Source organism: Physella acuta, unplaced genomic scaffold, assembly GCF_028476545.2.
Source record: "Physella acuta isolate Inbredline_101_S28 unplaced genomic scaffold, ASM2847654v3 ptg000661l, whole genome shotgun sequence".
NCBI classification, from domain to species: Eukaryota; Metazoa; Mollusca; class Gastropoda; family Physidae; genus Physella; species Physella acuta.
The window spans coordinates 309,022-332,795 of NW_026732180.1; the positions used below are offsets into that span (position 1 = coordinate 309,022).

General features: G+C 33.3%; 2 protein-coding genes across 2 annotated transcripts; both read right to left on the reverse strand.

Moving 5' to 3' along the window:
- Positions 1-1,850: 1,850 nt before the first annotated feature.
- On the reverse strand, positions 1,851-5,782 carry LOC131948837 (zinc finger protein 91-like). Its single transcript, XM_059310531.1, has 2 exons — positions 5,718-5,782; positions 1,851-4,189 (listed from the first exon to the last, which is right to left on the reverse strand). The coding sequence occupies exons 1-2, from the start codon at positions 5,734-5,736 to the stop codon at positions 2,268-2,270; spliced, it is 1,941 nt and encodes a 646-aa protein (XP_059166514.1). The 5' UTR covers positions 5,737-5,782; the 3' UTR covers positions 1,851-2,267.
- A 5,494-nt stretch (positions 5,783-11,276) lies between these two features.
- Positions 11,277-22,738, reverse strand: LOC131948838 (zinc finger protein 208). The gene is made up of 6 exons (XM_059310532.1): positions 22,638-22,738; positions 19,231-21,320; positions 13,369-13,603; positions 13,033-13,146; positions 12,846-12,978; positions 11,277-12,743 (listed from the first exon to the last, which is right to left on the reverse strand). Exons 1-6 carry the CDS (start codon positions 22,654-22,656, stop codon positions 11,966-11,968), a joined length of 3,369 nt encoding a protein of 1,122 aa, XP_059166515.1. The 5' UTR covers positions 22,657-22,738; the 3' UTR covers positions 11,277-11,965.
- Between the last annotated feature and the right edge of the window lie 1,036 nt (positions 22,739-23,774).

Sequence of the window (23,774 nt, forward strand, 5' to 3'; positions counted from 1 at the left end):
CGGGGAAGGGGGGGGGGGGGGGGGGACGACGACGACACACACACTATGACGTAAACCGGCTAAGAAAACATGCAATATCCAGCTGAATTTATAACCGAATATAGGTACAAATTGTTAGTATTATCTGAGCACAGTTTAAAGCAATCACCGTGGGGGTGACTGGGGGGGGGGGGGGGGGGCAGTGAGTTACATTAACTCAACGTTGCAATATATATATATATATCCCTGAGGAAAAAGGGGTTGGTTGAGAATTGTAATAACCTATGTTACTCCGTGTATATAGGGTGAGGGGGTGTAAAAAAAAAATCAAATACATCCAGAAGAAAAAAAATATTTCAATACATATACACATGCGTATACACATACTTACAAGTGTATATGGAATATATATATATATATATATATATATATATATATATATATATATATATATATATATATTACTTATGGGATGGGGGTGACACCATTAGGTGCCGCACCGACCTCGCTACGCCACTGTTTTGAGCATAGGGGTTATGACCACAGCGGGGCTTTGACCATAGATTCTTACGATTCTCTCGACTTCCACTTGAAAGAAAGATACTTTTACTTGATAGCCTTACACCTTGCCTTGATCACTGTATTAAAGAGAAATAAATATCACGGATTCTTGAATCGCTATCCGATCAGTAAAAAAGCCAGACCCTCACCTAAAATAACGTCGTACGTCAACCTACAACCCCACTCAAAATTGCAATTTTTTCTTAAAACATCGATATTTTTCCAGAAGCTTATCTGAACTCAGTCAACATAGAGTATTTTTATCGACTCATGTTACACTTAATTTAAAGTTTTCTAAAACGTGAAATAACGGCTAAAAAAACCTCGTTTTCTAACAATACTAACATTGTTTTTTTACAATGCCATTTGAACCCCGCCCACCATCACAAAATTACGAATCCCCATCCCCCTACGAGTGTGATGTCATTTATGCACGCCCCTTAAGCTGTAAGTCCTTAGTTCACGTCCCTGCCTAGAGTTTTATTATATGATTTCTATAAAACTAGTTATATTTAAATTTAATTTATTTAGCTTCATGATATTGATAACTAACAGAATACAAAACCAATGCTAAGATTTCTATTAGAGACAATATAACTAAGTCCTTTTTGTGACAAGGGGGGGGGGGGGAAGAGGAGGTAAAAAATCGTCCCAAAAAAGCGTGACGTCACTTATACATGACCTCCCTTAGCAGACAAACGTTACCATTAATCTTGGACCCAAACTAAAGACTTTCAGCTTAGCAGACGAACATTCTACCATTGTACTATTTCAAAGAGTGGCAAATTATTGATCATTATTTAAAAAAAATTTTTTTTTTAAAAATTGTATAGTAAATAGACAACCATTGACTTAATGAACGTTATAGTTATACAAGGAAATATCCAACTACTGAAGTAGTAGAATTGTATATGCAGTCTACATCTGTTGCAGTTCTTACTGGGATTTTAAACAAATAGTTGGACATTAAAAAAGTTAAAATACAACTTGTTACAACACCTTCAATTTAACAAAAACTTGTATTAGAAGTGACCAGAGAGTACTAAGCACCTACATACTAACTCAACTGAATAAATGAACAAAGAAAAGCATGATTTTTAAGAAAAAAATTTAATTGCTAACAGTAAAAGTCAAACAAATAACAAGAATTAAAATTTGAACAGTGAAACTAGATTAAAAAAGGTCATTCACTATACAGGGCACATCAGATGACACTTCAGGTAATGCTTATCTCACACAGATAATTTCAGTTGTGGGCTCTCTTTGCTGGTTGGAGAAATGTGAAAGATCAGAAAGCTTTCACCTTATTTAACACACTGGTTTTTGTTCTGTATAAATTGTGTTTTGTTAAGTAGCCAAGATCCCAAAATGATTTGCTATAATTGTAAGGTTTTCATTAGTATGAATTCTATGATGTCTCGCTAAACAGTAAGCCTGAGAGAAACATCTACCACATTTGTCAAACTTGTAAGGTTTTTTGCTCCTGAATGAATTAGAAACATCTACCACATTTGTCAAACTTGTAAGGTTTTTTGCTCCTGAATGAATTAGATCTGTAAGCTGTGTGAAACATTTACCACAAATGACACATTTGTAAGGTTTTTTCTCCTGCATATATTCTTTGATGCTTCTTTAAACCTGAGTCATGTGTAAAACATTTATCGCAATTGACACACTTGTAAGGTTTTTCTCCAGTATGAATTCTTTGATGCTTCTTTAAACCTGATTCATGTGTGAGGCTTTTCTCCTGTATGAATTCTATTGTGTGACTGTAAAATGTAGGAGAATGCAAAACATTTTCCACATTTATCACACATGTAAGGCTTTTCTGCTATATGAATTTTACAGTGGTTCTGTAAATTGGTCAGCCTTACAAAAGATTTACCACATTTGTCACACATGTAAGGCTTTTCTGCTAGATGAATTTTACAGTGGTTCTGTAAATTGGTCAGCCTTACAAAAGATTTACCACATTTGTCACACATGTAAGGCTTTTCACCAGAATGGATTCTATGGTGTTCCTGTACAGATTTAATGTGAGTGAAAAACTTATCACCTTTCTTACAGTTGTAAGGATTTTCTCCTAAATGAATTTTAAAGTGGTTCTGTAGATAGGTCAGGAGTATAAAACATTTACCACATTTTTCACACATGAAAGGCTTTTCACCAGTATGGATTGCTTGGTGTTTCTGTAAACTTTTACTTTGTGTGAAACATTTACCACATTTACCACACTTATGACGTTTAGCATGAATTATAAAGTGGTTCAGCAGACTGCTCTTCAATGCAAAAGATTTACCACATTTGTCACACCTGTACGGTAATTCATCTGTGTGAATTCTAATGTGGTTGTTTAAAAATTGACTTGTTGTGAAACATTTACCACATTTGTCACACTTGTATGGCTTTTCACATCTATAAATTCCACAGTGTTTCTGAAACTTTAATAGCTCCATGAAGCATTTGCCACATTTGTCACACTTATGAGGTTTAGTATGAATTGTAGAATGGATCTGTAGAGTGCTCTTCAATGCAAAAGATTTACCACATTTGTCACAACTGTAAGGTAATTCACCTGTGTGAAATCTAAGGTGGTTGTTTAAAGATTGACTTGTTGTGAAACATTTACCACATTTGTCACACTTGTAAGTCTTTCCTAAGTTTTGATTTCTAAGGTGTATCTTTAAGTAAGCAGGCTGTGAAAAACTTTTATCACAGTTGTCACACTTGTAAGGCTTATCACCTGAATGTATTTTAACATGTTTCTTTAAATATTCACGACTCTGAAACCATTTACCACATTTGTCACAATTGTAAGGCTTTTCTCCTGTATGAATTTTAAGGTGTCTCTTTAAATCCCAAAATTCTGTGAAACATTTACCACATGTATCACACTTGTATGGTTTTATTCCAGTATGAATTCTTAAGTGTTTCGTTAAGTGTGATGAATCTGTAAAATATTTACCACATTTGTCACACTTGAAAGGCTTTTCTCCTGTATGAACTCTATGGTGTCTCAGTAAACTGCTACATTCTGTGAAACCTTTACCACATGTGCCACATTTGTAAGGTTTTTCTCCAGTATGATGTCTATGGTGACTCTTTAAATTTGACAACTGAAAGAAGCTTTTACCACATGTGTCACACTTGTGAGGCTTTTCTCCTGAATGAATTAGAAGGTGTCTCTGTAAACATGAAAACTGCAAAAAACATTTGCCACATGTGTCACAAGTATAAGGCTTTAATCCTGTATGAGTTTCAATGTGTTTCTTTATTTGATATAGCTTCATAAAATAGTTACAACATATTTCACACTTGTAAGGCTTTTCAACAGTATTATTTTTTAAATGGCTAATTTCTGTGTCACCCTTATGAGTCTTTTTTTCTATGCTGTTTCTAAGGTGTTTCTTCAATTGACTAAGCTTTGTAAAACATTTCTTACATCTGTCACACTTGTAAGCCTTTTTTTTCATAAAAATTGTAAGATGTTGATGAAAACTTGATGATTGGAAAGAATGTTCACTATTCTTAGAAGTGAGACCTAGACTCCAATTGGCTATTTCTTCTCCTCCATGTTTGAATTTCAAATGTGCCTTCAAAAAGGAAACATTTGAAAATGCCACTTTGCAATATTGACATGGATAGAGATCTGTAAAATAATATTATTGAATTGAACTTTGTTGATAATTAACTTTATTGTAAGTTTAATATATAATACTGTGATGCCAATATTCATGTAATAGTAAGTTGAAATATAAAGTCCTTTACTGCATGAAGTGTTTATTTTATCATGTTTCTAGTGGCTACTTCAAACAGTGGACACAGTGATGACCAATTGATACAGTGGGCACAGAGATGACCAATCAATTGATAAAGTGGACACAGAGATGAGTAATTGATACAGTGGACACAGTGATGACTGATATTGTGACACATTAATGACATCAGACATAACAAGTGAACTACATAAAAACTACAATTAAAGAACAAAAATCAAATCAAGGAGATAAGATTAAGTTGTTGTTTGATCTACTTTTTTTTATGCTGTTGCATTGTTATTGATGGCTTTAAGAAAAGAACAGTCCTCCTTTTTGTTTTTTACATTGTATAACGGCCATTTCAACGCTATAATATTGTAATTACTTTAATGAGAAAATTCTACAATGCCTTTGATTAGCTTACAACAATGTTTAGTGTTTGCAATGCATTTTTCATATGCAGTATATTTATTCATTTTGCTGAGTAAAAGGTAGCTGAAGATAATGTACATTCTATAAGCTTTGTCAACAGATAAAAAATTAGGTACCCTGTTGTAATAGATTAAATTTAATCATTAAAAATATATTTGACCCTGAAAAACAAATAAGTGAAAATAATAACTTGACAGAGGCAACAGCCAACACAAAGCCCGCTATTTAGCCCACCATGTATTTGATTGTTGAACGTTCTAATGTGTCACAATAACACAGCTTAAAAATTATCATATCAGTATCATAGCCATTAAAAAAAAAAACTTTAAAAAAAAATAATTTCCTAGGCTATTGATGAATTCTGATAATTAAAGTTAGAACCAAATTAAAGGTAAACAAATATAGTTTTTAATTGTTTTAGTCTTCTTAGACAAAATCAGATGATGGGCAATAGGACATATCGGCACTTTTTTCTGTGTTTGGTACATTCAAAAGAAGGTCTAAGTTGTGTTCCCATAGAAAATACTGTTTAAAACCATACTCAAAATATACTTTTGTGTTTATGTGTGAAAATTATAAAAATGATTGTTATTAATATTGCCATGATAGTAGTTAATAAATTTTACAGTTTATTCCTAATTTGTAAAAAAAAAATTTTTTTGGTAAAAATGTCCTACATTCCTGACAGTATTTATAAGTAGCAATATAAATTTGGGCCATTAAAAATTAACAAAACTAAATTATCTTCAACATTTGCTTTAATTGTGCCAAAAGCAATATAACAACACATTGTTTAAGACAAAATTTCATTCCTAACTTAATTCTGTAAATAAAGCTAAAGATCTTATGCCACACCCCAGATAAGATGTATATGCTGGATGAATTTGCCCAGAGTAAAGAACCAAGACAATGCTTCAATCAATGACATTGATCACCTCAAACTCTCCTTGCATACAAAACTTTAAATAATTGATTAAATTGATTTACCACCAGCATTGCTCTCCATTTTGATCAAACTGTTCTTGTTTACAACACCAACCCTCTGTAAATAAATGCACAAGTCTCTGGCATGGCTGTCACCAAATTATACCTGAAAATGTCAGAATACTGTTTTATACTAGTCAACTGAAAAATAGCTTTCACCATATCATTCACATGAAAGCTCGTAATTCAAAAGTCTTATGTCAAGTTGTTGGGCACGAGTGTGTTTTGGTACCACACAGAATGTGTGTGTATGTGTGTATATATACATACATACCTATATATATATATTTATATATAGATCTATATTGTGAAGTATTTTCACAGATCTAGTATTTAAATTCACATTTGTTTGATATTGCTAGACAGTTGTTTATTATTTATACTATTATATTAATTAATTTCAATTTCGTCTAGATACATCTAACTAGTTTAGATCTTGAGTTTGAGAGCACAAGAGACTAGATACTAGAATCGACCAGAAGAAATCTTGATTGTCTGACTATACTTAACTTACTATTTTACTACTAGGTCTACTTAGTGAGCTACCTAGGCTTAACTAGATTACTTAAATTACTAGATATAGAAATTCTAGATTTTGTCTATTCTATACCAATCTAGATTTATTCTAGAATCTTTCTATAAAATAATATTATATTAATAAACGCTACTAACCTAATTTATAAAATTACATTATTTTGTATATTTTACATTAATATTATTAATAATTTATTAAATATTTCATGTACATCAATCTAGATCTAGTCATGAAGGTCGTAGATCTATTCTAGATTAATCTAGATCTAGTCTCAAAGTCCTAGAAGTAGAAACTCTAGATTGATCTAGATCTAGATATTCTAGATCTAGATCTAGAATTCTAGAATCTAGATCTAGATCTAATATAGATCTAGATCTAGATCTAGAATCTTTTTAAATATTTAATAGCGAGGCTCACTAAATCTTAATTTTAATTATTTATTTTTTTAACCAATACCAATAAAAGCTAGAGATATTTCTCTAACTAACCAGGCACTACATTTGATGATTTTAGCTCATTTTGAACTAAAATACATGATTTTAATTATTGGTGCCATACAGCTTAGCTGGGAAAGATTTTTCCATGACAACCATTCAAAGATCTGGTTCCTAAAGTTGACCTGAAAACGACCAAGGAGGTTCGTAAGGATCATGTGTGGGGAGGGGGAAGTGGAGGTATGCTGCAATAAAACGAAATCGAAAGGATACTCGTAACTTGGTTATGTAATCTATTTACTGTATTTCTAGTAAACGCCAAAGGAATGAACCAAAAAAATCACGTATAAATGTTTAAAAATATATAGATCTAAACTTTTTAAAGGTATTCATTTTCACTTTTATTCAGTCTTGATTAATCAGTGTAAATAGGAATGTTTAATTAGGACAATTAGGCCTAATAATAATAGATTGAGTTAACGGCGGAATCTAACCCTCCTCCCTTATCCAGCATGGAAGCTTTGTCCAGGCTGAGTTTTAAATATTAAAAAAAAGTAGATCTATATAGACATAATAAAATATCTGTTTTTATTTTTAAAACTGTCGTTGCATTAAATTTCATCACATGTGAGCGAGAAATGCATTCCAAACATCGCCACTCATAGGCTGTGCGTAGTGACGGCTCGCTCGCGTTGTTTTGTCAACGAGAGAAACATCGCCCGTCCGAAGCTAGACATATCCAGGCGGAGTTTTAATACTTAAATTTGTATCTAGAGCTGGTGTCTAGATCTATTTAAAGATTGTTAGGCTACGCCTATCACATTAACGTTGATCACTTGTGAGTGAAAAATTATGCAAATTCGTCACGAGCCCGCTTGCGTTCTTTCGTCACGCGAGCGTGTGCGCAAGTCCAAGTACTGTGTCAACTAGATCTAGATCAACTTTTGTTTATGCAGGCTGTCCTCTAATATGATTATTATAATTTATTAGCCTAGTCCTTCTGGATCTAAATCATAATAATCAATTATATAAAAAATGAAAGCAAATGAAAATAATATTAACTATAATTCGATCAAGTCGTAATTAGTAATAATAAAATCAAGTAAATAATTTAGCACCTAGACTTTACTAGACGTATCGAGATCGCGTTTCACCACGAGATCACCGGTTTACGGGCTTTTACAGAAATACCAACTAATTCCTATCTTCCCATGTTCAGATCGAAATACTTAATTAATTTGTCCAGCAATGTAAAAATCAAAATTGGAAAATATTCACTTAACGCTTGTCAACATAAATAACAACACAAACGTAGTAAAGAGTCGATAGAGCCACCTAGGCAAACGTCTCCCGCCCAATAGCGGTCACGTGGGTTATGGAATTTTTACTTTTGGTGTTGACCGTTTTGGAGAATTTTTTTAAAAATTAGCGCATGTAATATTCGATTTATTTTTACACAGACTGCTAAATCTAATATTGATGTACTTTCGGTTTCCGATCTACATCGTAGAAGCTAATATTTAAAAAGATCTACGAATGTTTGTCGGCACCACTTTTTGAGCTTCGGTCTTCATTATCCAAAGCAATTTATAGCGTTTCTCTGGCATATTTAGCACTGCCATTTATAGTTTGTTTACATTATGTGAAAAAACCGCCATTTTTCACGAGGTAAACATTTTAAAAACGAATTCCTAGAAAGTCACTTGGGCAGACAAGAAAAATGTCCGAAACTAAGCGTCCGGTGTAGGACGCCATGTTGTTGTTAGCAACCAGAGACGCTTTCAAGTTAGTGAGCCTCGCTAATATTTAATCAAATCAAATTAATCTAGAATCTAGATTTTATAACTAGAGAAAGGGTGATATTATTATTAATAAAATAATGTTAATAACAAAATAACCTGAGCTACAGACTTCAGCTGCGGAGATTATTAGATCTAATGTTTAATCTTACTTAGAATTATTATAGATCTAGCATAGTTTTAAAAATTTGAACGGTGTAGCAGCGCCACAACTTGTCTGATTGATAATGTACTCGCTACGTTTAGATCGCTACTCGGAACCAGGCAAACGTGAGATTGAAAACCGAATCCATAAAGTTATTAATAGAAAATGTTAATTTGTTCAGTATATTTGTTTAAGAATTATTTTACTTAACTATCTGCTTTTACATTTATCAATTAAAATTCTTTTTAAACCTTCATTTTATTGATCTACAAAATTTTTCATAATAAATTAAAATTAAATTAGCCTTGGTAATCGATACATTTTGTTCACTCGAAATTTGACTGGCGATTTCCTTTAAAGGGATGTAACTTACAATAAATAGTAGCAGCTGATACCCGGTGCAGTCTGGGTTTTAGAAATATATAATTTTTAAAAAATTAAATGTTGGATGCGTTAGAAAATAGGCATTTATAATATTATATATTAACACTAACTCGAACAGTAAGCATAAACTTGACCCCCAACCTTGTTAATGTAAGGCATTGTAAGGCTAATACATTCCTATCCTTAACCGAGTGACACCTAGTGACGACACCGGGCCCATGCGATAAAAAATAAATCGTTGGCGGCCATAATATTAATAATATCGAAAATCTAGTATTTCTTTGCTACCATACAATAAGTTTCTGCTTGTGGCGGCAGCGGTGATGCTCGAAGGCGATATATCGGGCGGCTTTAGTATTCCACACGAAAGAAAGAAGTTTATCTAGATTCTACAATTTTAACAATTGCTATTTCAGTGCCTCAAAATTAATTTAAAAAACCTGTTAAATCAGTGTGTAAAACCTTGTAGTCGTTTATTTTCGTAACTTTGACTATGTATAATTCGTTACTTCATCTTAAATCGAGCTTTTAAATTGATTTTTCTTTCCTTCTTCTTTTTCTTCTTCGTTCTTAATTATTAATGTTGAAGGGGATCGAGATTTATCTGCCAGTGGGTTTGAACACGAGACTTTGTTCGAATTTATCAACCATGAGCTTTTTGCCGACTCGATCACGCCTCCAACACAATTAAGCGTTACGTGTCAACTGGTTATGCGCCATTGAGGCCATTGACTCCGATTTCAGCATGCTTTTCTTTTTGGATTTGCTTCCATAGCCTTTGTCCAACCAAGAACAAACTACAAGATAGCAGTTGTTTGATTTTGGAGTTGTCTCTCCTAGAGGAGTGGCTGTCCCCAGCTAACGAGCCTCCTCTGCCCGAGGGTTCGAACTCGAGACTTTTCGGTTTAGCAACCATGAGCTTTACCGACTCGACCACGCCGACCCCTATTTTTCTTTCCCTTTTGGCGCTCCCTAAGGTCGGCGCCCTAGGACATAGGCCCCCCTGCCCCCCCCCCCCCCCAATCGCTACGCCTCTGCTTATACCCGAACCGGCTCCTGTACTTACACATACCTATATTATTTCTTACTCATTATTAATCCCCCCTACCCCTATCTCTTTCTCTAGATGACGGGTAAGTAATTGATAGGATTGGGAGGGGGGGGGGGGGGTATTGTCCTACTGCTGTTATTTGGGGGCGGGGGTTATGTACAGGCGGTGACTTAAAAGGGGTGTAAGCCACTTTAGCAGTTTCTCGTTGGAATGCAAGCACTTGTTCGTTGCCGCAAGTAAGCCTATCCATTTCATGAAGAAAAAAAAAATCAATTCAGCAAAGCAAACCTAAGCATTAAAAAAATCTTCGCGTATTCGATTTGAGGCACTTATGTTCATCCTGTACATATTGGTTACGCACCAGCTAAACGTTTGTTCTTAGGTCACTTAAATTTTTTTTTTAGGAGAAAATCTATTAATTAAAAATTGTCTTGCAGCAAGGTGACACACAATTTTGGGTTACAAGTTGTGTTTTATTTTCCTTTTCTGTTTTAATTATATAAAAGGTTGTAGTTAAATTAATAGTATTTCTCTTCCCTGATGAAATTATATATGTATGCATATGTGGCGCAACTACAGCACAATGTTATTTTAAAAAATAAAGGCCCTAATCAAGAGCTCCTTTAAGTTTCAGCTGGTTGCTATGTTGGCGTGTCAATCTGCTGGGGTTGGCGTGTTTCCCAGGGCTGTCGACGACGACCGCTGACCAGTGGCGTAGCGAGGTCGGGTGTCACCCCCCCCCCCCCCCCCCAAGGCGTAGAGACCCTTCCCGAGGACAAACTTTCAATTTCCACCGCCCCCCTCAACTTTTCCTCTATATATTTTGCTATTCTTTGCCTTGGTGTCACCCGGTGCGGTCCGCACCCCCCGCCGCTGACCACACTATCCCTTCATATGCTGAGGTCACTGAAACTGGTGAACTATCCTTCACCTGCCCTGTGGGTTGCCAGGGGAACTTTATTTTACTTTCTTTACAAGGGGACACTAGTCTTGAACAAGCAGGGCGTAGGATTTTGCTTATACTTTTAGTTATATAATGCAACATTGTAAGGATTTACGAACCATGACCATTAATGTGCTGTAATTAAAAAGAGTTTAGTTTTCAGATTTTAAAAATTTATAATCATTCTTAAAACTAGTTACATTTAATAAGATTTATTTAACTTCACGATATTAATAACAAACAGAACACAAAATGTATGCAAAGATTTTTATTAGAGACAACAAAACTAATAGTCTATATATGTAATATTCCGCTCATCTGATTGCTTCCTTAATACTTCATATATATTGTTTGCTAAATTTTGTCCTGTAGCTATAGACAGGCTAAATATACATTTAGCTACACCTAGGTAGGTCAAAGTTTTAAAAAGGTTTACAATACTGCTATATTTTGCTTTATATTTTCATAAGCACTTAGAAAAAGTGGAATTGTAAAAAAGTAATAATGGTAAGAAATATAATTGTGCACACATTTATTTTACCATGGATTTATCTCAAATAGCTATGTTTTCAACTAGCCGTATATTTACCATTTTAATTGAATATTGCTCTACCTTGCTGACTTTAACTAAGTACATATTAGTTTAAAACTAATTTACTAGAATGTACTAAGCACCTACACACTCTCTCAATTGAACTTGAACAAAACTAAGCAAAAAAATAACAAAGAAAAACCTTGAAATTAAATTTTTTAAAAATGCTAACAGTCAAACAGAAAACAATAATTAATCTTTAACAATATTTCACAAAGAAAGGTCATTCACTATACAGGGCACATCAAAAGACACTTCAGGTGATGCTTATCTCCAAAAGACATGCAAGAATCATTTTTGAGATCAGAAAAACTTTTACCTCATTTGTCACACTTGCTTCTCTCCTGTATGAATTCTAAGGTGTTTTGTCAATTTGTAAGGGTTTTCTCATGTATGAGTTGGTGTTTCTGTAAAGTACTCTGTAGTGCAAAACAAGTACCACATTTGTCACAATTGTAAGGCTTTTCTCTTTTATGAATGTTTTGGTGGTTCTGTAAAGTGTAAGTGTCTGATAAACATTTACCACATATGATGCACAAGTATTTTTTTTTTCCTGTATGTGTTTTAAGGTGTTTTTGTAAACCTGCTAAATTATTGGAACATTTACCACAATTGGCACATTTGTAAGGTTTTTCTCCAGTATGAAGTCTTTGATGCTTCTTTAAACCTGATTCTAGTGTGAAACATTTACCACAAGTGTTACACTTGTGAGGCTTTTCACCTGTATGAATTCTATTGTGTGACTGTAAAATGTAGGAGAATGTAAAACATTTTCCACATTTATCACACATGTAAGGCTTTTCACCAGAATGGATTCTATGGTGTTCCTGTACAGATTTAATGTGAGTGAAAAACTTATCACCTTTCTTACAGTTGTAAGGCTTTTCTCCTAAATGAATTTTACAGTGGTTCTGTAAATAGGTCAGGAGTGCAAAACATTTACCACACTTTTCACACAAGAAAGGCTTTTCACCAGTATGGATTGCTTGGTGTTTCTGTAAACTTTTACTTTGTATGAAACATTTACCACATTTATCACACTCATGACGTTTAGCATGAATTATAAAGTGGTTCCTCAGACTGCTCTTAAATGCAAAAGATTTACCACATTTGTCACACTTGTATGGTAATTCATCTGTGTGAATTCTAATGTGGTTGTTTAAAAAATGATTTGTTGTAAAACATTTACCACATTTGTCACACTTGTATGGCTTTTCACATCTATAAATTCCACAGTGTTTCTGAAACTTTAATAGCTCCATGAAGCGTTTGCCACATTTGTCACACTTATGAGGTTTAGTATGAATTGTAGAGTGGATCTGTAGAGTGCTCTTCAATACAAAAGATTTAACACATTTGTCACACTTGTAAGGTAATTCACCTGCGTGAAATCTAAGGTGGTTTTTTAAACAATGACTTGTTGTGAAACATTTACCACATTTGTCACACTTGAAAGTCTTTTCTAAGTTTTGATTTCTAAGGTGCATCTTTAAGTAAGTAAGCTGTGAAAAAATTTTATCACAGTTGTCACACTTGTAAGGCTTATAATCTGAATGTATTTTAACATGTTTCTTTAGGTAGTCATGATCCTTATACCATTTACCACATTTGTTACAATTGTAAGGCTTTTCTCCTGAATGAATTTTAACATGTTTCTTTAAATCCCAAAATGCTGTGAAACATTTACCACACGTATCACACTTGTATGCTTTTATTCCAGCATGAATTCTTAAATGTTTCGTTAAGTTTGATGATTCTGTAAAATATTTACCACATTTGACACACTTGAAAGGCTTTTCTCCTGTATGAACTCTATGGTGTCTCAGTAAACTGCTACATTCTGTGAAACCTTTACCACATGTGCCACATTTGAAAGGTTTTTCTCCAGTATGATATCTATGGTGACTCTTTAAATTTGAAAACTGTAAGAAGCTTTTACCACATGTGTCACACCTGTGAGGCTTTTCTCCTGAATGAATTAGAAGGTGTCTCTGTAAACTTGAAAACTGCAAAAAACAGTTGCCACATGTTTCACAAGTATAAGGCTTTAATCCTGTATGAGTTTTAATGTGTTTCTTTATTTGGTAAAGCTTTATAAAATATTTACCACATATGTCACACTTGTAAGGCTTTTCAACAGTATTATTTTTTAGCTGTTTTTTTAAATGGCCAATTTCTGTGTCACCCTTATGAGTCTTTTTTTCTATGCTATTACTAAGGTGTTTCTTCAATTGGCTAAGCTTTGTAAAACATTTATTACATCTGTCACACTTGTAAGCCTTTTTTTTCATAAAAATTGTAAGATGTTGATGAAAACTTGATGGTTGGAAAGAATGTTCACTATTTTTAGAAGTGAGACCTAAAGTCCAATTGGCAATTTCTTCTCCTCCATGTTTGAATTTCAAATGTGCCTTCAAAAAGGAAACTTTTGAAAATGCCACTTTGCAATATTGACATGGATAGAGATCTGTAAAATAATATTATTAAATTGAACTTTGTTGATAATTAACTTTATTGTAAGTTTAATATATAATACTGTGATGCCAATATTCATGTAATAGTAAGTTGAAATATAAAGTCCTTTACTGCATGAAGTGTTTATTTTATCATGTTTCTAGTGGCTACTTCAAACAGTGGACACAGTAATGACTTGCTGCAACAGTGGACACAGTGATGACTAATTGATACAGTGGACACAGAGATGACTAATTGATACAGTGGACACAGTGATGACTAATTGATACAGTGGACACAGAGATGACTTGTTGATACAGTGGACACAGAGATGACTAATTGATACAGTGGACACAGAGATGACCAATTGATACAGTGGACACAGATGACTAATTGATACAGTGGACACAGAGATGACTAATTGATACAGTGGACACAGTGATGACTTGTTGCAACAGTGGACACAGTGATGACTGATACAGTGGACACAGAGATGACCAATTGATACAGTGGACACAGAGATGACCAATTGATACAGTGGACACAGTGATGAGTAATTGATACAGTGGACACAGTGATTACTGATATCATGACAAATTAATGACATCAGACATAACAAGTGAACTACATTAAAAACTACGATTAAAGAACAAAAATCAAATGATGGAGATAAGATTAAGTTGTTGTTTGATCTACTTTTTTTATGCTGTTGCATTGTTATTGATGGCTTTAAGAAAAGGACAGTCCTCCTTTTTGTTTTTTACATTGTATAATGGTCATTTCAAAGCTATATAGTGTAATTTAATAAGAAAATTCTATGATGACTTTGATTAGCTTACAACAATGAATGTTTAGTGTTTGCAATGCATTTTCTATATGCAGTATAAATAATAATATGCAATATAGATAAGATGTATGTGCTGGATGAATTTACCCGGTGTAAAGAACCAAGACAATGCTTCAATCAATGTCATTAAACTCAACTTGCAAACAAAACTTTAAATAATTGATGAAATTGATTTACCACTAGCATTGCTCTCCATTTTGATTAAACTGTTCTTGTTTACAACACCAACCCTCTGTAAATAAATGCCCAAGTCTCTGGCATAGCTGTCACCAAATTACACCTGAAAATACCAGAATACTGTTTAATACTAGTCAACTGAAAAATAGCTTTCACCATATCATTCACATGAAAGCTCATAATTCATAAGTCTAATGTCAAGTTGTTGGGTATACAATGTTGAGATACAACACAGAATGTGTGTATAAATAAATAAATAAATATATATATAATATATATTGTGAAGTATTTTCACAGATCAAGTATTGACATTTAAAAAATTCACAGTTGTTTGTTATTGCTAGACAGTTGTTTATTATTTAGACTGTTTTATTATTTTATTTATGTTACATCTAGGCTAGGTACATCCAACTAGATTAGATCTCGAGTTTGAGAGCACAAGAGACTAGATCTAGATACTACTAGAATCGACACCTAGAAATCTAGATTGTCTGACTATACTTAATAAATACTTACTATATAACTAGTCTACTACTTAGTACTTAACTACTAAATAGATCTAACTAGATTACTAGATCTAGAAATTCTAGATTGTGTCTATTCTATAATGATAATCTATTCTATTCTATACCAATCTAGATTTAATACTGATTTATTCTAGAGTCTATATAAAATAATCTATTCTACTAACTTAAATTATAATTAAATTATTATTGATATTTTAGATTAGATCTAGATTCTAATATTTAATTAAATAAATTAAATATTTTATGTAGACTAGGCCGTAGTCCTGCTCTAGAAATCTTTAAATAAATAATCTTTAATAGATCTCTAGACTCTAGATCTAGATCTAGGATTCTATGTTTAATCAAATCAATTAATTAACCTAGATTTTAGAACTAGAGAAAGGGTGATACTTTTAATATTAATAAAATAATGTTAATAACAAAATAACCTTAGCTACAGACTTCAGCTGCAGAGATTATTAATTTTTAATCTTAATTAATTAGAATTATTATTAGCATGGTTTTAAAAATTTGAACGGTGTAGCAGCGCCACAACTTGCCTGATAGGCCTAATGTACTCGCTACGTTTAGATCGCTACTCGGAACCAGGCAAACGTGAGATTGAAAACCGAATCCATAAAGTTGTTAATAGCTAATGTTAATTTGTTCAGTATATTTGTTTAAGAATTCTTTTACTTAACTATCTGCTTTTACATTTATCAATTAAAATTCTTTTTAAACCTTCATTTTATTGATCTACAAAATTTTTCATAATAAATTAAAATTAAATTAGCATTTGGTAATCGATACATTTTGTTCACTCGAAATTTGACTGGCGATTTCCTTTAAAGGGATGTAACTTGCAATGAATACTAGCAGCTGATACCAGGTGCTGCCCGGGTTTTGGAAATATGTAATTTTTAGCGCAATTTCCATACGGACAATTGCGATTAACTCGTTCGATACCTCAGCTTAAAACGATCTTTTAAATTGATTTTTCTTTCCCTTTTGGCGCCCCCTTTGGGTCTGCTCCCAGTCCACCCGCCCTACCTACACCTCTGCTTTCGTCTGCATGAAATTTCATGATAAATTGGGTGCAGTGTTTTTTCACAGACATCTTCGCATTTTATCCCCACCCAGACAAGTAGCAGGTGGGAGTAAGATGCGAGACAAAAATATCAAGTAACCGCCGGTTTTCGCACCCTTCTCACATATTTACCGCCTCGCCATTTACCTACACTCATCACTATACCAATCATAAATCTATCCCTTTCTATACCACTTCCCCAATCCGATTTCATTTTTTCTATTCGTATTCATACTCTTACCTGAACCGGCTTCTGTACTTACACATACCTATAGGCCTACTACTCCATATCCATTCTTAATCTCCCCCTATCTCTTTCTCTAAATGACGGATGGGTAATTGATTGGATTCGGGGGGGGGGGGAGGGTTATTGTCCTACTGCTCTTTTTTTGGGGGTGGTGGGGGTAATGTAGAGGCAGTGATTTAAAAGTAGTGTCAGCTACTTCAGCAGTTTTTCGTTGGAATGTAAGCACTTGTTCATCGTCGCAAGTAGGCCTATCCATTTCATGAAGAAAAAAATTCAATTCAACAAAGCAAACGTAAGCATTAAAAAATGTTCGCGTGTTATTCGATTTGAGACACTTATGTGTATCCTGTGCAAAGCCCCGACATATTGATTACACACCAGCTACACGTTTTTTCTCATGTCACTTTAAAAAAAAAAATTATGGGAGAAAATCTGTTAATTAAAAATTGTCTTGCGGCTAATTGACACACAATGTTGGGTTACAAGACACTAGGCAACAGTGTTTCTTCCAGACTTTTTTCTCCGGGGGGGGGGGGGGGGCACTTGAAATCTTCGGGGGTCGGTAAACTTTCTTCGGGGGGGGGGGAGGGGCGGACACTGTTAAAAGTATATATTTTCTATATAAATTATATAAATTTCATTTCGTTCGGGGGGGGGGGGGGGGGGGGGGCGGTAAAAATTTGTCGGGGGGCTTCGCCCCCCCGAAGAGATGCCTGGAAGAAACTCTGCTAGGCAACATAATGTTGTTGTGTTATATTTTCCTTTTCTGTTTTAATTATATAAAAGATTGTAGTTAAATTAATAGTATTAATAATAGTTTGCTATGATGGCAAGGCTTGTCATGTAGCCTAGTTTTTCAAATTGTCTAGGGTTGTCATAATGGCTTGGGTTTCCATGCTGAATAGGTGTGTCAAGTCGTTGAATTTGTCAATTTGCCTAGAGTTGCCATGATGGCTAGAGTTGCATACTGGTTAGTGTTGTCATTTAAGCTAAAGTTGTCACGTTGGTTGTCATACTGGGTATGGTTGTCATGTTGCCTTGGGTTGTCATGACATTGAAGATTGTCTTGTTTACTAGTTACTATTGTCTTTTTTTTCCAGATTTTACAAGAGTTATCAGCAGATTTTTTTGTCATTACTACCAGTATCATCACCATATTACTATTATCTTTAATGTATTTCATTCCTCTCTTATGTTATTAATAACTTATATTTTTAATAATCTATAATCTATATGCAAAAAAAAAAATCCCGGGGAAAACTGCAACAGATGTTTACTTCTATAGCATTCATTAAGTCATTGGTTGTCTACATACTATTAATTTTTTTTATTAAACAATGATCAATAATTTGCCACTCTATGGCATAGTAAAATGGTAGGGTGTCTGCTAAGCTGAAAGTCTTGAGCTTAGGTCCAAGGATTACTTCTAGTTATATAATGCAACATTGTAAGGATTTACGAGCCTTGAACATTAATGTGCTGTAATTAAAATGAGTTTAGTTTTCAGATTTTAAAATTTATAATCATTCTTAAAACTAGTTACATTTAATTAGATTTATTTAGCTTCACGATATTAATAACAAACAGAACACAAAATGTATGCAAAGATTTTTATTAGAGACAACAAAACTAATAGTCTATATATGTAATATTCCGCTCATCTGATTGCTTCCTTAATACTTCATATATATTGTTTGCTAAATTTTGTCCTGTAGCTATAGACAGGCTAAATATACATTTAGCTACACCTAGGTAGGTCAAAGTTTTAAAAATGTTTACAATACCGCTATATTTTGCTTTATATTTTCATAAGCACTTAGAAAAAGTGGAATTGTAAAAAAGTAATAATGGTAAGAAATATAATTGTGCACACATTTATTTTACCATGGATTTATCTCAAATAGCTATGTTTTCAACTAGCCGTATATTTACCATTTTAATTGAATATTGCTCTACCTTGCTGACTTTAACTAAGTACATATTAGTTTAAAACTAATTTACTAGAATGTACTAAGCACCTACACACTCTCTCAATTGAACTTGAACAAAACTAAGCAAAAAAATAACAAAGAAAAACCTTGAAATTAAATTTTTAAAAAATGCTAACAGTCAAACAGAAAACAATAATTAATCTTTAACAATATTTCACAAAGAAAGGTCATTCACTATACAGGGCACATCAAAAGACACTTCAGGTGATGCTTATCTCCAAAAGACATGCAAGAATCATTTTTGAGATCAGAAAAACTTTTACCTCATTTGTCACACTTGCTTCTCTCCTGTATGAATTCTAAGGTGTTTTGTCAATTTGTAAGGGTTTTCTCATGTATAAGTTGGTGTTTCTGTAAAGTACTCTGTAGTGCAAAACGAGTACCACATTTGTCACAATTGTAAGGCTTTTCTCTTTTATGAATGTTTTGGTGGTTCTGTAAAGTGTAAGTGTCTGATAAACATTTACCACATATGATGCACAAGTATTTTTTTTTTCCTGTATGTGTTTTAAGGTGTTTTTGTAAACCTGCTAAATTATTGGAACATTTACCACAATTGGCACATTTGTAAGGTTTTTCTCCAGTATGAAGTCTTTGATGCTTCTTTAAACCTGATTCTAGTGTGAAACATTTACCACAAGTGTTACACTTGTGAGGCTTTTCACCTGTATGAATTCTATTGTGTGACTGTAAAATGTAGGAGAATGTAAAACATTTTCCACATTTATCACACATGTAAGGCTTTTCTGCTAGATGAATTTTACAGTGGTTCTGTAAATTGGTCAGCCTTACAAAACATTTACCACATTTGTCACACATGTAAGGCTTTTCACCAGAATGGATTCTTTGGTGTTCCTGTGCAGATTTAATGTGAGTGAAAAACTTGTCATCTTTCTTACAGTTGTAAGGATTTTCTCCTAAATGAATTTTACAGTGTTTCTGTAAATAAGTCAGGAGTGCAAAACATTTACCACATTTTTCACACATGAAAGGCTTTTCACCAGTATGAATTGCTTGGTGTTTCTGTAAACTTTTACTTTGTGTGAAAAATCTACCACTTTTATCACACTTATGACGTTTAGCATGAATTATAAAGTGGTTCCGCAGACTGCTCTTCAATGCAAAAGATTTACCACATTTGTCACACCTGTACGGTAATTCATCTGTGTGAATTCTAATGTGGTTGTTTAAAAAATGACTTGTTGTGAAACATTTACCACATTTGTCACACTTGTATGGCTTTTCACATCTATAAATTCTACAGTGTTTCTGAAACTTTAATAGCTCCATGAAGCGCTTGCCACATTTGTCACACTTATGAGGTTTAGTATGAATTGTAGAGTGGATCTGTAGAGTGCTCTTCAATACAAAAGATTTACCACAATTGTCACACCTGTAAGGTAATTCACCTGTGTGAAATCTAAGGTGGTTTTTTAAACAATGACTTGTTGTGAAACCTTTACCACATTTGTCACACTTGTAAGGCTTATAATCTGAATGTATTTTAACATGTTTCTTTAAGTAGTCACGATCCTTAAACCATTTACCACATTTGTCACAATTGTAGGGCTTTTCTCCTGAATGAATTTTAACATGTTTCTTTAAATCCCAAAATGCTGTGAAACATTTACCACACGTATCACACTTGTATGGTTTTATTCCAGTATGAATTCTTCTTAAGTGTTTCGTTAAGTTTGATGAATCTGTAAAATATTTACCACATTTGTCACACTTGAAAGGCTTTTCTCCTGTATGAACTCTATGGTGTCTCAGTAAACTGCTACATTCTTTGAAACCTTTACCACATGTGCCACATTTGAAAGGTTTTTCTCCAGTATGATGTCTATGGTGACTCTTTAAATTTGACAACTGTAAAAAGCTTTTACCACATGTGTCACACATGTAAGGCTTTTCTCCTGAATGAATTAGCAGGTGTCTCTGTAAACCTGCAAACTGCAAAAAACAGTTGCCACATGTTTCACAAGTAAAAGGCTTTAATCCTGTATGAGTTTTAAGGTGTTTCTTTATTTGGTAAAGCTTTATAAAATATTTACCACATATGTCACACTTGTAAGGCTTTTCAACAGTATTATGTTTTAGCTGTTTTTTTAAATGGCCAATTTCTGTGTCACCCTTATGAGTCTTTTTTTCTATGCTATTTGTAAGGTGTTTCTTCAATTGGCTAAGCTTTGTAAAACATTTATTACATCTGTCACACTTGTAAGCCTTTTTTTTCATAAAAATTGTAAGATGTTGATGAAAACTTGATGGTTGGAAAGAATGTTCACTATTCTTAGAAGTGAGAGCTAAAGTCCAATTGGCAATTTCTTCTCCTCCATGTTTGAATTTCAAATGTGTCTTCAAAAAGGAAACATTTGAAAATGCCACTTTGCAATATTGACACGGATAGAGATCTGTAAAATAATATTATTAAATTGAACTTTGTTGATAATTAACTTTATTGTAAGTTTAATATATAATACTGTGATGCCAATATTCATGTAATAGTAAGTTGAAATATAAAGTCCTTTACTGCATGAAGTGTTTATTTTATCATGTTTCTAGTGTCTACTTCAAACAGTGGACAGTGATGACTTGTTGCTACAGTGGACACAGAGATGACTAATTGATACAGTGGACACAGAGATGACTAATTGATACAGTAGAGCACAGAGATGAGTAATTGATACTGGACACAGAGATGAGTAATTGATACTGGACACAGAGATGAGTAATTGATACAGTGGACATAGAGATGACTTTTTGCAACAGTGGACACAGTCTTCTTCTTCTTCGTTCTTAATTATTAGTGTTGAAGGGGATCGAGATTTATCTGCCAGTGGGTTTGAACTCGAGCCTTACTTTGAATTTATCAACCATGAGCTTTTTGCCGACTCGACCACGCCTCCAACACAATTAAGCGTTACGTGTCAACTGGTTATGCGCCATTGAGGCCATTGACTCCGATTTCAGCCTGCTTTTCTTTTTGGATTTGCTTCCATAGCCTTTGTCCAACCAAGAACAAACTACAAGGCAGCAGTTGTTTAATTTTGGAGTTGTCTCTCCTAGAAGAGTGGCTGTCCGCAGCTAACGAGCCTCATCTGCCCGAGGGTTCGAACTCGAGACTTTTTCGGTTTAGCAACCATGAGCTTTACCAACTCGACCACGCCGACCTCACTTTTTGCAACAGTGGACACAGTGATAACAAATTGATACAGTGGACACAGTGATGCCCAATTGATACAGTGGACACAGTGATGAGTAACTGATACAGTGGACAGTGATTACTGATATCATGACACATTAATGACATCAGACATAACAAGTGAACTACATTAAAAACTACAATTAAAGAACAAAAATCAAATGATGGAGATAAGATTAAGTTGTTGTTTGATCTACTTTTTTTTATGCTGTTGCATTGTTATTGATGGCTTTAAGAAAAGAACAGTCCTCGTTTTTGTTTTTTACATTGTATAATGGTCATTTCAAAGCTATATAGTGTAATTTAATAAGAAAATTCTATGATGACTTTGATTAGCTTACAACAATGAATGTTTAGTGTTTGCAATGCATTTTCTATATGCAGTATAAATAATAATATGCAGTATAGATAAGATGTATGTGCTGGATGAATTTACCCAGTGTAAAGAACCAAGACTATGCTTCAATCAATGTCATTAAACTCAACTTGCAAACAAAACTTTAAATAATTGATTCAATTGATTTACCACTAGCATTGCTCTCCATTTTGATCAAACTGTTCTTGTTTACAACACCAACCCTCTGTAAATAAATGCCCAAGTCTCTGGCATAGCTGTCACCAAAGTACACCTGAAAATATCAGAATACTGTTTTATACTAGTCAACTGAAAAATAGCTTTCACCATATCATTCACATGAAAGCTCATAATTCATAAGTCTAATGTCAAGTTGTTGGGCACGAGTATGTTGAGGAACAACACAGAATGTGTGTATAAATAAATAAATAAATAAATATATATATACATATATACATATATATATATATATATATATATATATATATATATATATATATATATATATATATATATATTGTGAAGTATTTTCACAGATCTAGTATTGAAATTTAAAAAACTCAGTTGTTTGTTATTGCTAGACAGTTGTTTATTATTTAGACTGTTTTATTATTTTATTTATGTTCCATCTGGGTACATCCAACTAGATTAGATCTCGAGTTTGAGAGAACAAGAGACTAGATCTAGATCTAGATAGTGATACTACTAGAATCAACACCTAGAAATCTAGATTGTCTGACTATACTTAATAAATACTTAGATCTACTAGTCTACTACTTAGTACTTAACTACTAGATTCTAGATCTAGATCTAACTAGATTACTAGATCTAGAAATTTTAGATTATGTCTATACTATTCTATAATCTATTCTATACCAATCTAGATTTAATACTGATTTATTCTAGAATCTATAAAATAATCTATTCTACTAACTTAAATTATAATTAAATTATTTTTGATATTTTAGATTAGATCTAGATTCTAATATTTAATTAAATAAATTAAATATTTCATGTAGACTAGGCCGTAGGTAGATCTAGATCTAGATCTAGGTACTAACTAGGTACTAGGTAGTCCTGCCTAGAAATCTAGATCTAGATCTATATATTATATTTAATCAAATCAATTAATTAACCTAGATTTTTAATATTAATAAAATAATGTTAATAACAAAACAACCTTAGCTACAGACTTCAGCTGCAGAGATTATTAATCTTTAATCTTAATTAATTAGAATTATTATTAGCATGGTTTTAAAAATTTGAACGGTGTAGCAGCGCCACAACTTGCCAGATAGGCCTAATGTA